The 17,654-nt window shown below is 29.2% G+C and overlaps 2 protein-coding genes across 2 annotated transcripts; one reads left to right on the forward strand and one right to left on the reverse strand.

The window, feature by feature from the left end:
* Positions 1-6,697: 6,697 nt before the first annotated feature.
* Positions 6,698-8,200, reverse strand: LOC107897848 (60S ribosomal protein L13-1). The gene is made up of 5 exons (XM_016823430.2): positions 8,067-8,200; positions 7,846-7,961; positions 7,616-7,749; positions 7,118-7,276; positions 6,698-7,026 (listed from the first exon to the last, which is right to left on the reverse strand). Exons 2-5 carry the CDS (start codon positions 7,952-7,954, stop codon positions 6,805-6,807), a joined length of 624 nt encoding a protein of 207 aa, XP_016678919.1. The 5' UTR covers positions 7,955-7,961; positions 8,067-8,200; the 3' UTR covers positions 6,698-6,804.
* A 6,750-nt stretch (positions 8,201-14,950) lies between these two features.
* LOC107896192 (uncharacterized) lies at positions 14,951-15,875 on the forward strand. Its single transcript, XM_016821299.2, has 2 exons — positions 14,951-15,531; positions 15,650-15,875. The coding sequence occupies exons 1-2, from the start codon at positions 15,076-15,078 to the stop codon at positions 15,755-15,757; spliced, it is 564 nt and encodes a 187-aa protein (XP_016676788.1). The 5' UTR covers positions 14,951-15,075; the 3' UTR covers positions 15,758-15,875.
* The last annotated feature ends 1,779 nt before the right edge of the window (positions 15,876-17,654 follow it).

A 17,654-nucleotide genomic window follows, 5' to 3' on the forward strand; every position in this document is an offset into this window, starting at 1 on the left:
GGAGTTGAAGGAAGTGTGTGAAGATGTGATTATCCTAATCAAATCTTCAAGGTGGAGATTGTTGAAAGGTCAACAAAGGTAGGAAGCAACTTGTTAAAAAGGTTGAGCAAGTTGCACCGAATGTTGAAAAGTTGAATGGGATAATTGCAATTTTGGTCCCTAATTTTTTAGGCCATTTGCAAGTTAGTCCCTGAACTTCAACTATAAATAGGCCTTTTCATTTTTCATTTCAACCATCCCAACCAATCTTTCTCTCTTAGTTTTCTCTCTTCTCCCATTTGAGAATTCTTAAAGAATTCTATTTGTTTGTAATACTTTAAAGATAGTAAAGTTATCATCTGGTGTTAGTGCCCGAGGACGTAGGTATAATTTACCGAACCTCGTTAAAACTCTTGTGTTCTTTCTTGTCCTATTTTTCTTTCAATATTTGAGGGTATAATAGTAGTTTTTAATTGTGCTATTAAATTACTATAGAAGGGATATTCTGTCTAAGGAAAGACTTGGTATTTAAGAGATCCATGTGATCCACCTCTCTTTCCTGAGAATTGAACTTTGTGTGATTTTTTAGTACAATAATTTACACGCTTCCGACCCTATTGGAACAACATATCCATCATGCAAATTAGCATATTTCCTGATAATTTATTAGAGCCTTGACTTTGATGAAGTGAGATTACTCACAACTTCCAACTTTGCAAAATCTAGACCCAACTTTTATGCTGATTTCATTACCAACAAGGGATAATATTCCGATTTATATATTTTATGGCACGAATTTTGAAGGAAAAGGGAATGGAGAAACCACATGCTTGATTGAGGACATTTTTTAACTCCTAGTACCCAGTTGGAGTGTCGGACCCGTGATTTGCTACTTGCATTTGATTTTTCTTTTCCTCAAAAAAAAAAAAAATCTCATTTTGCATAAGACTACAAACAATCGATTTCACATTGGCAACCACATGTCCACTCCTCAATGTCACCCGCAATATATTCCCTTCTTTTTTTCATTCACATAACTAATACGTACGAGAGCGGGAGCCCTTGCCTGATTAGGCCACTGAGCCATGTTCCATTGTCGCCCAAACAAGTACAAACAAACAGTCCAGTGCACTACGTAAGGGATCTATAAATTAGACTATTGTTTTTAAAATACCTATAACAAAAATATTGTGATACATAAGCAACTTCAATGAACAGCATCAGATTAAAAACATTGTGAGTGTTGTAACTTAAACCCAACATCCATCAAGCATTTCCACCAGAGTAACTCTTTTTCATATCCTGGAGGGGACATATTTTATCATTGGCTATCCAAAACCGGAATGAAAAAGAAATATTCTCAATATTTCATTCATTGATTTTCCAGCTGCTGTTAATAAATATCAATGGAGAGCCAATAAGTGGAGTAGGTTTTAAGTCAAGATATTGATGATGAATTTTGGGGGTAAAATCAAGAATGGGGCACATGTAATGTAAGGGACCATCAGACTAAAGTCCAAAATCCGATGTTCATAATTTTGGCTCTGTATCTCATTGTCAAAATCAGGTGCAACGTATTGCTGACTGAATCTCAAATTTTCCTTTTATATAAATGACGTAGTCAAAGCGTATAATTTTGAAGCAGATCATATTATTATTATTTGTTAAGAGTTTAAAACGAGTCATGGTTAAATGTACCCAATAAAGAAAGTAGTGCTTAAAACTTTTTTATTCGTAAATCATGAATTAAAGTTAAAATTTTGTTATTATCATTCTCTTTTTCCATTTATAAATTATAACATGTACTCAAAAAACCATATTATTTTATTAAAACTAAAATTATTTATATTTATATTCTTATTAAAGTCGTTTACCATTAGGTTAAAAATTAGGAATAACAACGGGTCGAATATCTGTTATTTTTGGATTAATTAAATCTATAAATATATTTAAAAACTCGAATTAGCAAAGCATGCGAGTATTACTATCCAAATCCAAATTAAATATCACTATCTTTCGGATTTTCAAATCTACCAAAATTTGAATTCAAATATGCAAAATAATATAAATTCAAACAAAAAAATTTAATTTTAAATCAAATTTATTTATAAATAACAATATATAATTGTAAATTAACAAAAGTAATTAAATAAAAAATCCAAGCAAATTAAACTCAATAATTTTATTACAATTTAAATATACCTAATAACTTGAACATAATTTATGAATTCTTCGATACAATGCCAATATGTGAAATTATCTATATTTTTCTCTAGTTTATACTCTATATTGGTACGACTAATTACATGTATAGTAAACTAGACCAAATATATTAATTAGTTGGCATGATCTGTTAAACCATCCTAATCAATAATGATGCAACAAATAAAAATTTACATAGATATTTATTAAAGAATCTAGAGGTTCTTCATTTTAAAGATTTCTCAGGTGTTCTTTGTTTCCAAAGAAGATTATTATAGAACCTCACTAGCAAAAGTTGAGATTGAATATTTTCCATTTTTCAAAGAAATATGGATCCATTTATCCAACAAGTGGATGTTATGATATGATTTTGTTAGATGCATCTACAAGATAATCACATGTGAGTTATTAAATCGCAATCTGTCGCTTGTGAGGTTAGTTTAAGAACAAAATTTTTAGATTATACAATCGAGACAATTTTTACTAATGTTTGTCAATTTATTACTCAGGCTTTCAATTATTACTTTATGCTAGATATTCGGTACAAGTATTGCAAAGTCTGATGTTTATGTGTATAAAATGGTTTAGTAGAATTAATAATTCAATGCCTTTAGCTAGTAGCTAAACCATATCTTTTGAGAACAAAACCTTTTTGTATATATGTATAAGGATATGATATTTTACATGAATCGCCATTTGTTTGCATCATGTCAATAAATTATGATAAATGCTTCTTATTAAAATTGACTTTTGGTCAGGAGCCAAATAAAACCTATTTTAAACAGTTTAGAATGTGTGATGTATGTTCAACTTGCTCCACCACAATGCACAAAATGGACATTCAAAGAAAGTTGGGACATATTAATTATTAGTCTCCTTTTGTTATTATATGTTCTGATCGAATTGGAAATTCAATTATGACATGATTTGGTGATCACAACTTTAATTTTGATAGTTTTCTCAATATTAGGGGGAGAGAAATAATGGTTAAATGAAGTGAATTAAGAAATAATAAAATTTTCACTAAGTTCTGGTATTGATTTTGAAAAAAAATGTTCTTTTGTGGTGGATGCAAAAACTTTTATATATATCTCATTTGTTTGACAGTGCATGAAAATTTGACAAGCATCTAATGATAATCCTTGAAGGATTTAGAATGCTGAAAACATATAGATATTCTTGGGAAATTGTTCTATATGTTTGAGTAATTATTTATAAAAATTAAAATGATTTGAACATATGTGGTAAATTTGACTCAATGAATAATTATTGAAAGAAGATTGTATAATGATGTAACATGCTCATGTATAAAAGGATAATGGTTAAAGTTTACTATGATATTGTTGAAACTCCTGAAGAGATCAAAATATATTTACCCAAAATTATGTCTCACTCATAACTTTCAAAAAAATGATAATATAAACATTTATCAAATTCATTCAAGTAATAATTTGAAAAGCTAATATTGAATATTGAATACGTAGAATATGAGATATTATGTAGTGTTGTCACTTTTTCCATTAGGCTTTGTCCAATTGGATTTTTCTAGTAAAGTTCATATTATGTGTATTATAGATATGTGTATTATTTTTCATTCCTAAGATTTATTTTTCTCATGAAATTTTTATTTTAGTAAGGTCTTAACGATACACATTATCTATTAATGAACATCCAAAGGAGAGTGTTATAAATATTTTACTATTATAGAAGTGGATGTCTATTAAGATAAAAAGAGTTTGACATAAATTAGAACTCCAATGTTTAACGAGATAAAATTGTATATAATTTATACTTCTTATATTTATAAATATAGATTTGGAAAAATATAATAGAGTTGTCTTTGTTGTCAGATTTCTCTTATACTCTACCTTATTTGTTTTAAAAAATTATGATTAATTTAAAAAAAATTAGTTAGGGTGAGAAAATTTTGAAAAATATATTGTTAAAAAGAGAGATAAATTTGTTAATAATTGGTACGTAAGCCGTATGGAGGACAGAGGTTGCAGCAGCCCATACCCCACCCACGGACAGGTAACATCTCATCTAGTCTTAGGGTTTGAACACTAAACAATGGGCATTGTAATTGTCTTCGTAAATCCCAACCTTCTTCCTATTAAAACCAAAATACGAAAAAGGTAGTCGGTGATTGGTCAAAATAAAAATTAGAAAATCTTCTTTTGTAATTATTTAACATTATTTCATATATTTTACTTTAATATTTTACTACCTCTTTTTATACAATCTTAGCTGATTGTTATGTAACAGTTAAGTATAATAAAAGTTTAGAATAAAAAATTAAAAATATAAATTACGTCAAAGGTTGAATCTAAAAGAACAAATAGAGTGTATATATAAATTATTGATCTAGATTTTAGGTGGTAAAAATTACCCATTTATATTTCTGTATGAGTGTATATAATCAATAAATTATATTAAAAGTAAATAAAAAAGCTATATTTTGACCAAATGGTGTCTTATAGTTTAACCACTATATTACAGGTGTATTAAATATAGATTTTTGCTGCTACCAAGTTGGGATTGCGGCGATGGTTTAATTAGTGAGTGGAGTTAAGAGCTAGGGAAGAAGAAGAAAGACTTTCATAGGTGAGAAAGCTGGTGAGAATGAGAGGAAAAGAGAAATATTTCGATTCTTAAAGTAAGTCAATCTATTGACGGTTTTTACACCTAAATATAAATTATGTTGTTAGAACAATAGATAAATGGATGTAGGAATGATAAGTATTGTGTCATTGTTAAGAGTGTGGTTATTATAACATGTGTTACAATGTTTGCCTTACTATTAATCCACAACGTTAAGGATTGACGAAATTTGGGTTGATAAGATCTTACTCTTGTAAGTAATTTAAGCTCACAAAGCATCTCGTAGATCGTGAGGCGAGTATGCATATAACAATCATATAAACGAACTTCTAAATTGAAAAGCTACCGACCTCAGGTTGAGGTCTATTTCTCTTCATTTCTAGCTTCAGCACTTAGCATAACCTGTCACGTTTTAATTACAAAATTCTTTGCATGCGGTAGACATTATGAAGTGGAACCAAATATGACTCGAAAAGTACAGATTTGTGAGTTACTAGAGCCGACAGTAACAAGCATAGCTCGCGATAAGAGGTGCTATTGGCAAGATTCAACTTAGAATTAAGCATGTTGTAAATAGATTTTATGTTTTTTCAAACTCGACTTGATTTAAAATATGTATTTAAAATTTTGTCTAAATTTATCTTAATTCTATTTTATTTTATTTTTTAAAAAAAGTTATTTTATATTTAATCTAATATTTAGTATGTTATGTATTTTTCATTCATTAAAATTTTATATAGTCATTTTATTTTTTTTAATGCTTACATTATAGTATCATATATTACCATAAATCTTATTGGCAAAATTTTGCTATCTGTCCTGTGTTATAAATTTACATATTTGTCCATTTTGTGAACAACAGTAGTATTTGCTCATGTATTAAAGGATTGCTCGCAGCAGTGGTGGTCAACAGGTTGGCCTACGAACTTAACTACTCCATCGAATCATCTCAAATTTAAGGAATGGATGGCGTGGAACTTAGCTCCAAAACCCTGGCATCATGCTCACAAAGTGCCATGGAAAGTCTTTTTCTCCTATATTATTTGGCAGATCTTGCTTGCCTTAAAATGCAAGAATCTTCAAAAACCAAAATGACCACAGTCGAGTAGTCCAGCCAACTACGAGCAAGGCTGTGGAATTTTTGCCATGTCTGGACCCTCTCAGGTTATTATCAGATTACGTGGCAACCGCCACCCGAGGTAGTTAAAACCTAATATTGATGGCTCTGCCATCACTAATCCTGGCTAAGCTAGAGCCGGTATGAAAATAAGAGAGAGTGATGGTGATTGGGTTATTGAGGCTTATGGGCACAATCCCTATGCAACGTGCACAATCTGAACTTAGGGTGCTTTAGTATCACCTTAAACTTGCTAAGGAGGCCAATATCTCTAGCTTAATTATAGAGATCAATGCTACGAGTGTCATTAGTCTAAATCAAAATTGACGTCTCTAACCCATTATTATATACCTTGGTTTATGAATGCAGGACTCTGCTTAATCAGCTCCAGCATTATCAGTTAAAACACACGTTTAAGGTGGATAATCATTGTACAGATGCAGTGGGGACATTAGGAAGCAACTTTCCAAATCCCTCAAAATCATATTTTACATTTTCTACTAGCTATTTTGTTATTTATCAGCAGCCTCCGGGCTGTTTAATCGCCGCGGGGGAGTGATATCTCGTGACATTTTTGTTATTTAATTCCGACTTAAGAATGACAGGAACGCATAATTTCAAATTGACTTTGACCAATTGGTTAATGCAATCACCTTTTCCGCATAACGGCAATAAAACAATAAACATTAAACAGCTTGCCATCATTTTTAGTTTCATAACGCCGATACCATGTTAAGGAGTTGGAAGAAACTTCTCAATAAAAAAAAATGGCTCAAAAACAGGATTTTGAACAAAATATGAAAAGATAACTAAAGCTGGCTTTAAACTCACCTGACAATCCAAAAACAAAAACTAATGTCTTTAACAAGTCAAATACCAAAACATAGTCCTCAAAGAAAGCAACCTTACTTCTTGTCTTCCTTCTCAGCCTCAGCAGCTTTCTTCAATCGGGCACCAATGTGTCGTTCATTTGTACGTTCCACACGAAGCTTGTTATAGGCCTTGAATGACTTCATCTCCTCTGTGACCTTCACAAGCTCCACGGAAGGCTTCTCACGAGAAATAGGCATGTATGATCCCTGGACTTGGGTTGCAGTTGCAAGCTCCTCAGCAATTGAATCACCAGCCTATACCATCACACAGAACAAACAACATTTAGAAGAAACAACAGCAAGGATTTAACAATTTCTCACAGCCAATAGGAAACTCAAAATTCACCTTAAACTTGCGAGCTCGTCTTGGGAAGACAACAAGTTTGGCCTTGTAAGTTTTAAGCCTCTGAACATTGGCTTGAAGACCTTCAAGGGACTTGTTCTTACGACGGTGATCGACTGCAATACCAATGGTAGGTGCAAGTTTCTTTGAAATACCAGCAGCCTGAATAGATACAAGAACATACAAAGTAAATCAACATTATCTGATGAAATCAACTATAAGAAAACATCTAGACATTCATAAAAGCCCCAAAAGAAATCTATGCCCTTTTTTTCTCATTTTGATTCTTAAGCAATCACAGGCAGAGTACCAAAGCATTCAATCGATATAACATTAAAACCAAATTCATTAAGAGTCTAATCCACAAATCCATGCGTTTATATAAGAATAAAAATAGAAAACCTGAAACCCTGATAGATCAATTTTGGTACTAGAAAAAGACATCTAAAAAATAAGCCCCAAAAAGTGTATGAAAGAAATTGAGAAAATAGAACGTCATACCTTAAGCTCTTCAAGAGTGAAACCCTTGCCAGCTCTCAACTTCATGTTGTACTTCAAAGTTTGGCCATGGACGATTGGGCGAAGAGGTCCAGAAGTTGGTCTTGGAAAGATCCTTACCGCCTTCTTTTGCCTTGCTGGAAACGTCCCCAAAACCCTCAATTACACAAATTTAAGCCACTCACACAAACATCATCGCTCTTAAGAAAGGCAACCCAGAAAATAATACTCACCAATCCTTCTTCTAGCCTTTCTTGCTGGCTGATTGAACCAGGTTTTCACATAGTTCTGCCAGTGCTTTTTGAAGTGCCCATTTGGCACAACGTTGTTATGCTTAACCATGACTTACCTGTCATATCAATGCAAAAAACAGAACAAAAATTATCAAATTATTATAAGAAACCTAAAAGACAGATGGGAAGAAGAAACGAAAATAGAAGAGGCGGAGGAGCACCTCCGGCTGAAGACGGGAAGGGATGTTTTATGAATTTAGACTGCCCTCTTTCTAGGGTTTTCTTAATCTTGGGCTATATATAAAACCCTAACTATTAGGCGTCCTTAGTCAAATCACTAAAAATTAATGGGGAAATTCACCTAATTAAAAAAATTATAATTATTAAATCTTTTGTAATTATTTGTTGGTGTGGCATTTTTTAATTGATATAATAATATTATTATTCTTTAATTTTTATAATTTTTTATCAATTTAACTCTAATTCTATATAAAAATTATAAAAAATTTAAAATAATTTTTAAAATAAAAAAATCTAGAAAAAGTTCTAGAAAAAAAAATCTTAAAAATGTTGTTGAAGAACTAGTATGTATGAGAAATAAAGAAATTATCATTTAATACAATCCAATAATAAATTAAAAATAGAACAAATCTTTTATAAAAAAAAGTTAAGATCATTACATGCTTCATCAATATTTCTCGAAACTAAATTAATAATATCTTCAAATTTTATGTCTCTAAAAAACTTCTAAAACGAATATTATAGACTTAAAAATAATTCAATTATCATTACATGCTCTTGCAATCTCAAAACTTAACGGTTAAATAACCTAATATGCACATTTTAATGCTTTCAAACCATAGCGAAAACATCCGTAACTTAATCAAACTTATACCACACACAATTACAGCAATATATCACATGATAGCCTATTCAATCATTACTCAAACATAGCATTTCATGCACTACAACATAACAAGGCAAGTTGCATCATTAAACACCTATAATCATGCATCATTTTCCACTAACCAGGCATTAAAATGCATCACTTAAATACTATGAGTCATGTTACCAAAACCAACAAAATTAGTATTAAACCATAAGACTCTTTCTAGGTACATGTTATTTACTATAGACATACAAAATACGTAAAACTTTGTTCGAGCTAAATCGTTAAGTCTTAGATACTTTCAATTTTATCTATTAAGCTTTGTTGAAATATGAGCACATAAATAACAAACCGTGCATTGAGTAATGTATACTCAGTGGTGCTAACATAAATTGATAACAATGCATGATCAAATATCGCTTATAAACTAATTATAATTCATATATAAACATGCTTATAAGGAGCATCTTTGTCCCGAATTCACCATGTAATGCTTGCCTATGGAATTTCGTATTCGATTTAAACCATGCACACTGTCATCTCTATGTGCTGTTAAAGTTGTACACCACCATATCTAACATCTCACTAAAATGCAATAATCATCACAGTTTCATTTCTATATTGCCTACAACATTTTATAATAACATTATATAAATATATATCCATTTGTTTTCATAGCATCATCAGCCTTAGGTTCATAATTCACAATTCCCATGACATCACTCATCACTTTAACATATGTATTCAATTTTAAAATACGGCGTAAATCAAATAACCAATTGAAAATTTTCATACTTGTGGCATTGTATTACCTAATTTCTAGTCACGATTAGATACAAGGATCATTATATCAGTATACACTCATGGACCCCCAAGACTCTGAAGCTAGCGTTAGTTTCCATAGACACCTAGTGCTCTAGAGCTAATTATACATTCTCACGAACAATTAATGCTTTCGAGAACTATCAATACATTCCCCCGAACACCCAATGCTCTAGGGAAACTATTTAATAATTTATATCCAATGCTAAAGTGCTACGTTCTTAAGGGAAACTATTTGATGATTTACACCCAACATTAAAGTGCTACGTTCTCAGTGGTAATAACATTTATGCATATATCTTTCATTACATCTCCATTTCCAATTCATATCTCAAACATGCAAATATGTACTTAACTTGTTTTAATAACATGTTCAAAGTCACTAGCATATAATAATATAAATAAATTCCATTATCAATATCATTTAAATTCCACTTCAACACGGCATGACACATTTATGCTCACCTTAATTATAAACCATTCAATGAGCTTAGTTGTTACTATTCACTTGCTATTTAAACAGGACAATATATATACACACATTTACATACCTTTCATTATTAATCATTCATTAAATCTACTTACTTAATGAAGTCAAATAATAGAATTAAATTAAGTTAGCACAACCTGAAAAATCTAATTGTTCGTCGCTTTCTCTTTTCTTTCGTCTTCGAGATTTTAGTGCCATCTTTAACTATGTAGGATAAATCCAATCATAGAAACGACATTAATTTACAATTAACAAAAACATAGACATCAATTCAATTATGAATACATATTTTACAATTTGATCCATTAAAATCTTAATATCTGAATTGCTTATATCTCACAATTTACCAGAACAATTCTAAATCCCATTTTATAATTATAGTATGAGATCTCAAGTTACAATTATTTAATATCAAACATCAAAATTTAATCCTAAACACATAAATTATCAAATAATTCAAACTTAACTCACTATCACCCACCACATTTTTAAAATGCTCTTCCTTAAATTTGACCAAGAACTTAATCTATTCACATCAAAGGTCTAAAACCTTCCTAACAATGAAAACTCAACTTAAAACCTATTAATTCATGGATTCATTATATGGACTTTTTATTATCTATCAATAATGCAACTAAAATTGAAAATACAACTCACCAAATTTTTCCAATTGAAGAAGGAAATTTGTTTCTTTCTTTTCTTGGTAGACGGTGAAAGAGAATGGAGAAAGATATAATCTTCTCTCTCCCATTTACTTTACACACACATATTGAGAGGTAATTAGATAATTAATTAATTACTACTCAAATGGCTTAATAAGATTAACATTAATTAGTGGAGAATGATGACACCATTAGTAATTAATCATGCCTCATAAATTATATATGGTTTAATGGTTAGTATATATGAACTTAGTTTAATTTCACATTTTAATCACTAACCAATTTAGTATTTTTATTATTTTTATTAACCCATTTAATTAAATAACACTTAATAATTTAACCTCTCCATTTTGAACTCGACATATAATTATTCTATTTTAATTTTCTATTGAACTCAATTCCATATATTTAGTCCAAAATTTAATTTTTTAACACTATTGAAAACCGAATTATCACATCTTTATTTACCAACTCTGATAGTCAAGATAAGCTATCTCCCAACTGAACTTATAAACAACATAATTGTCTCCTAAAATTTGAATCATTTGCTCAATACGATTTTACGAACTACAGACAAATTAGATTACCTACTAATATAATTTATTTTCTCACATTATAATTCATCCATATAATACATCTTATTATTGGTTAAACCTGAGATAATTAATTAATTAATTTTTGCTTATACATTTTGCTTCTAATACAAAAACCATCGAGGACATTCATATAAAAAATTAGTTAAATGAGCATGTGGTAGTTTTTTTATTCAATCATTTCGAATAAATTACAAGTATAGTCATAATGAAATCACTACATTAAGGGCACAAATCTTAACATTTAGGCTTCAATATTCAAATATCAAATTCAACCCAACCCATTTTCAATTTTATAATATGTTATTTTATATCATACAAAATTTAAATATATTATATTATAATATAATATAAAATTAAGTTATTTATGTTTAGAAATATATAAAGAAAAACCACATAACAGTACTAAAAGATATATATTTACTAAAAATTAAAATTCTTTAAAAAAAAAGAAAAAGAAAAAGAAAAACTTGAGTTAGGACAAAAAGAAAGTATTAGCCAAACAATAAAATTTGTGATTGGTCAAAAAAATAAGATGAACAGATACAATCCTGCTAAACCAAAGATACTAACTCAAACCAATCAAAGAGCTCCCAACATAAATATTGAGGTAAGCCTATCCCCATTAATATATTTATTACTGGTATTGAAACAATCGGTTTGGTTAATATTCGAATCGAATTATTCGAAATGTAAAAATTTTTAATTTTAATTGAATTGAATTTTTTTTTAAATACATTAATTGAATTGAAATATTTTGGTTAATTCAGTCAAAAATTTATATATTTTTTGTCTTTTGATTAAAATAAATATAAAACGTATAGAAAAAATACATTACTAACGTTCATTTTCTTAAATAGTTCAAAAAACTTTAAATGAAGGTGAAAACAACAAATAAGATATTAAAAGTGCTACATAAATCTTTTTTTTTGTAAGGTCAATTAATTCATTCAATGAATGGAACCATACAATTCAAAGAAAAATAATAATAAACACTTGTCATAGATGGTGAAGGAGAAGCTCCATCAATATAACAAATGCTTTAGTCTTAACATCAATAGAAGATTATAAGACGTTGACAATTGGCTTTATCACAGCTGAAGTACGATATATCTAGAGTGATTGTAAGCACTTAATACAATAGGAAAATCAACCCTAGATGGTCCAAAGCAGTGAGAAAAAATCGACAAAAGAATCGAGCATTCACCAAACTAGAGAGGATAACAATAAAATCATCCCAAAAAGCACTTGTAAAACTACTATTACATGCATAAGCAAGTCTAAAAAACATGCTACAAGAGCAGACAAAAACTTCTAAAACTAAATACTTATTAAACATTGGAAAAACAAACAAAAAAATATAAAACTTAAGATAATACGGGTCTAAATCGACATATGAAATAATTTATTATTCTAAAATACTCTCAAAACAAAAACAGATTAAAAAGTTGACAAAAAGTCATCGACTTTCCAAGAAAAACTACTGGTGGCCCGTGGAGTTTTAGCGAACGACAGACATCGTCATTTATCCATCATAACTTATGAAGACAACAAAAATACTCACAAAATAGATTTGCAAACTAAAAATAAAGAAGACATGTGTAGTGAATAAGAAAAATAAAGAAATAAATGGTTTATGGGAGAAGAAAAAGGCGGGCAATAACTAGCCTGAAGGCTGATATCGTCACTGAGCAAAACAAAATATAATAAGCAAATGACTTGGAGAAAAAATTTAGGGTTTTTCTTAACTATTATTAACAGAAACACTACATAAATCTTGAAAATTAACAATTATATATAATATATATTACTTATTTCAATTAATTGGTTAATTCAATTAATTACCAGATTATAAATCAAATTAATCGATAAAAAAATTTAAAAAATTATTAACTGACCTTGGACCAAACTAAATTCTATCACCATTAATTAATCAAATTAAATCAATTAATTTAATTTTTTATCAAATTATAAATACCCCTACACTAAACCCCTCCATTATTTCATTGAAATACCTCTTACCACTCGTCGCTGAATACCTCAAAACACATACCTCTAATTTTGCGGGCCATAAATGTTTGTAACCTGGACCAACCGCCACGTTAACATATGTATATGTAAAAAGACTAGGTACACCTCCTTCAACCTTCATTAATGGCTACCCTTTGTTTGCCCAAACCAATTTAAGTTCTCTATATTATTATATGAAAATAATTATTATTTTATTGTAAGTCATCTCTATTATTCAACGTCCATATTTATCACGTATATTGCATAGGAGTGGTAAAACAAATTTAAGAAATCATCATTTTGTTCCTCTATTAAATTTTATATATTAAATGATGATATGGGAAGTTAATTTAAATGATTAATTATTATTTTGATCCCTAAATTGTAATTAAAATATCGTTTTAATTTTTTAAAATTTTTCTTAACAATAATTTAAAAAAATAAAAAATAAATATTATTAAAAATATTAACAATTAGGTTAAAATATTTTAAAAATAAAAATTATAAATAAAATTTTAAAAAATTCAAAATATATATGTACAAAATGTAAAAAAAATTTTTAAAAAGTCTTATTTTTTTTTTATCAAACTTTCAACTTGAAGCCCAAAAACTACATTTTTTTTATAAGTCTTTCTTCTCTATTATACAAAACTCAGAAAAATTAAAAAGATTTCACACGCTTTATCGAAACTATAAATAAATAAAAACTTGACTGAAGAAAAAAATAAATTAACTAAAAGTTTTGATTACTCACTTTCAAATTTCTAATGCTTTTGTTAATGTTCAGTTTCATTTTCATCGCTTATGCTTTCAATTAAAAGGTACATAAAAAAATATTTAATATTTACTTTTTTCTACTTTAGTTAATATTCATTTTCACATCTTCTATACTTTTGTATCTCTTGATGGTGTGTAATTATTGTTATAAGATTTTGATTACTCATTTTTGCATCCCCTTAGCTATTACAAACTTTTCTATTTTGAAGATTTTATTGTTTAATACCCTAAAAAGCTTTAATATTTAAGTTACTAGGTTTAACAATTTCTAAGTTTTAAATTTTTAATATAAATTTCTTGGTTCTAAACAAGGACTTCACGGGTTTTAAAATTTTAGAAAATAATGTTTTCAGTTTATGAGAAGAAATAAAAGATAAAAAAATGGAATTTTCGTGAGCTCCTTGTCTTCATCTTCTTCATCGCCAAAAAGAGATGCAAAATTAAAAGATTTTGTTTATTATAAATGTGTTGTTTATTTGGTTTGATTGTATTTTAACGGTAACAAAATTATGATTTTATCGGAATGGGTACATTTAAAATCTTTTAAAATTATTCTTAAATTTTTTTTAAAAAATTTAATAATATTTTAACTATAATTTATTGATCTAATTACGTTCCACCTAATCACTTATTAGATAAATTTTAATAGAGAAAATAATTTTCATATTTTAAAATGTATAAGAATTAATTTTTGTTTTCAGTTAAAAAACCGAAATACAATATAAGGAAACCTCCATCCAAAAACTAAAAAGAAAGCAACATCGAGGGTAGAACGGGAAAGAGGATAAAATGACAGGGATAATTGAGGCATACCATTGTAAAAATAAGAGGGGCTAAAATGTTTAGTGGGGACAATCGGACAAAAGTCCTTGCAACGGTTACTTTTTTGAGCTTTTTTTAATGTCTTCTTCCTGCTTCTTCTGCTTCATATGCTCTGAAGTACCAGAAAATAAAAACACGACATTCCTTTTAAAAAAGAAGCTGTAAATGCAAAATCCAACCATGAATGAGAAAGAGGAGCAAGAGAGTTTGATCATGGCTTCAGCCAAAGTGGTGGAGTATTTGGAGCCGTTGATGTCAAGGGAGCTTCTTTGCAAGTTCCCAGACAACTCTGCTTTCGATTTCGACTACACCCAAAGCACGCTTTGGTCTCCTTTGGTCCCCCGCCCTTACAGCCCTGCAGATATGGAGTTTGGTCCCATCATCACACCTCGTAACCTCGCTTCCGATGATGAGTTCGGGTTTGGGTTTGGATTGAAAATGGAGAAAAGCAATTGCAGTGCCAAACAGCTCAGACCCAACCACATCAAGAAGAAGATAGCCAGCGCTGCTTTCAACATTAGTCTCAATCTTTTGAGAAACAAAAACAAGAAAAGGAAGAACATGGCTTCTGAGTTTTCTCCAACTCCTGTCAAGGGCAGCTGTGCCCCCATTTTTACCATGGTAAACTGCTATTTGTTTTTTCATCCTTCATTGTTATAATGGAAATGACAGCGAAAAACAGAGTAAGATGCTGTTTTTTTTTTTGCTCTGATGATTTTGTGGTGTGTACCATATACAGGGGTGGAGCAAGATGCTGAAAGCTGCATCGAAGCATTTCAAGAGGAAGAAGAAAGAGTCGACGGTCCACATGAAGATCCCAAACTATTTGAGAGATTCACATATATGAATTATTGTTCATTGTTTTTAGAGTTTAAAAGATAAAGGCATGCAATATTCCTCCAGCATGTATGTATTCTTATTCGACACATTCATTTCAACTCTAAACAAATCTAGCATTTTGGTGACATGAGAATATCAACTGCAGCTTCCACTCTTTTCCTTAAACTTGCTTTCATTTCCACAGCATTTTGATTTCTTTACTGAATTAAGTTGTTTGATTGTAATTTTTTCTATGGGGTAAACTTTACCCTATGTAACTAACCTTTTGTTGAATTTACGTTTTGATCAATCAACTTTAAAAAGTTATAAAATAATCATTAAATTATTCGAAAATTTTTATTTAAGTCACTGAGTTGTTAAATAAAAAAAAAAGTTTGGCTAGCAAGCTTTAAGCGACAAATTGATAATTGGTATGGTGGATCACCCATTGATAAGTAGATAAACATAACTTAGATCCAAGTCAATCTGATGGTCAATGTCAAAGATCAGAGAAAAAAACTATTTGGATTTTGGTCTATAGATTCTTGACATTTAAAAATATTTCATGAAAAAAATTGAATTATAGAAAAGAGGAGGAACAATAACTTTCGATTGGTATAAGTAATGCTGATAGAGAAGGCCCTACAACCATTCCTATTTTAATAGGAATGGGACTCCTACTTTTTCCGATGACAACAAAAAATCTTCATCATATGTGGGCTTTTCTCAATATTTTAGTGTCAAGTATAGTTATAATTTTTTCGATCCATCTGTCTATTCAGCAAATCAATGGAAGTCCTATTTATCAATATGTATGGTCTTGGACCATAAATAATGATTTTTCTTTCGAGTTTGGCTACTTTATTGATTCACTTAGCTCTATTATGTCAATATTAATCACTACTGTTGGAATTTTTGTTTTTATTTATAATGACAATTATATGTCTCATGATGAAAGATATTTGAGACTTTTTGCTTATATGAGTTTGCTCAATATTTCAATGTTGGGATTAATTACTAGTTCTGTTAAAATCAATTTTAACAGCCTAGTTTGGACTAGCTTATAATGTTGTAAAAGTAAGATGAAATTATGTAGAATTAAAGTATATTAACTTACATATATATACATATGGATTAATTTGTCAAAATATAGGTTGTTTATGAAATAGGTTAATATGTAGTTTGTTCTTTGAATTTGTCCAAAAATATATAGTTGGTACTTGAACTTGTATTCCATTACTTGGGATGGTAACACCATTAGTTTGTGTTGACATGGCATGATTGCTAATCTTAAAGTGGCATGTGATAGCTTCTTAGTATGACATGTGACAAACATAAATTAAAAAATTAAAAATATTTTAAAAGTATAAATTTATTTTTAAAAAAGTAACATATTTTGGACAAATTTAAGTATCAACTAGATACTTTTTGGATAAGTTCATATACCAACTAGGTAATTTTAAATAAATCTAGAGGACAAACTACATATTAACCCTTAAAAAATTAATGTTTTTGATAAATTGAATTAATGTGTGTGATAGGTATAGAGAAAAATAATTTTGTTTAATATATATAGAAATTTGTAACTGTTTTTGATGTAAATGAGATTGAATGGTGTAGTCAATTTTGTAATCATTTAAATTAATGTGATATAAGATTGAAGTTAGTGATTATATTTGATTTGATTAATGAATTTTTATTTTAATTAATTTGACAATCCCAAAAAGTAAGTTATATTCACAACACGTTGTTAAAGTGTGGGTACTCAGTACTTCAATCATATCTTATGTTTAATCCACTCAAATTAAAGTTTTTTAATGCTTATGTATTTATTTGAAGTGTCAAATTCTAAAATATATGTTCTCATTTTTATGCAAAAAAACATTCACAGTCATATATTGGATTGATAATATGATTGTGATAGT

The sequence above is a fragment of the Gossypium hirsutum genome, chromosome A11 (genome assembly GCF_007990345.1).
Source record: "Gossypium hirsutum isolate 1008001.06 chromosome A11, Gossypium_hirsutum_v2.1, whole genome shotgun sequence".
NCBI classification, from domain to species: Eukaryota; Viridiplantae; Streptophyta; class Magnoliopsida; order Malvales; family Malvaceae; genus Gossypium; species Gossypium hirsutum.

Bases quoted from the DNA above. Each gene is read 5' to 3' on its own strand.
- LOC107897848 (XM_016823430.2), bottom strand. From the start codon at position 7,954: ATGGTTAAGCATAACAACGTTGTGCCAAATGGGCACTTCAAAAAGCAC. The intron at 7,750-7,845 runs GTGAGTATTATT...GGACGTTTCCAG, and splicing joins AAAGGCTAGAAGAAGGATTG to CAAGGCAAAAGAAGGCGGTA. The intron at 7,027-7,117 runs GTGAATTTTGAG...GTGATGGTATAG, and splicing joins GACGAGCTCGCAAGTTTAAG to GCTGGTGATTCAATTGCTGA.
- LOC107896192 (XM_016821299.2), top strand. From the start codon at position 15,076: ATGCAAAATCCAACCATGAATGAGAAAGAGGAGCAAGAGAGTTTGATC. The intron at 15,532-15,649 runs GTAAACTGCTAT...TACCATATACAG, and splicing joins GTGCCCCCATTTTTACCATG to GGGTGGAGCAAGATGCTGAA.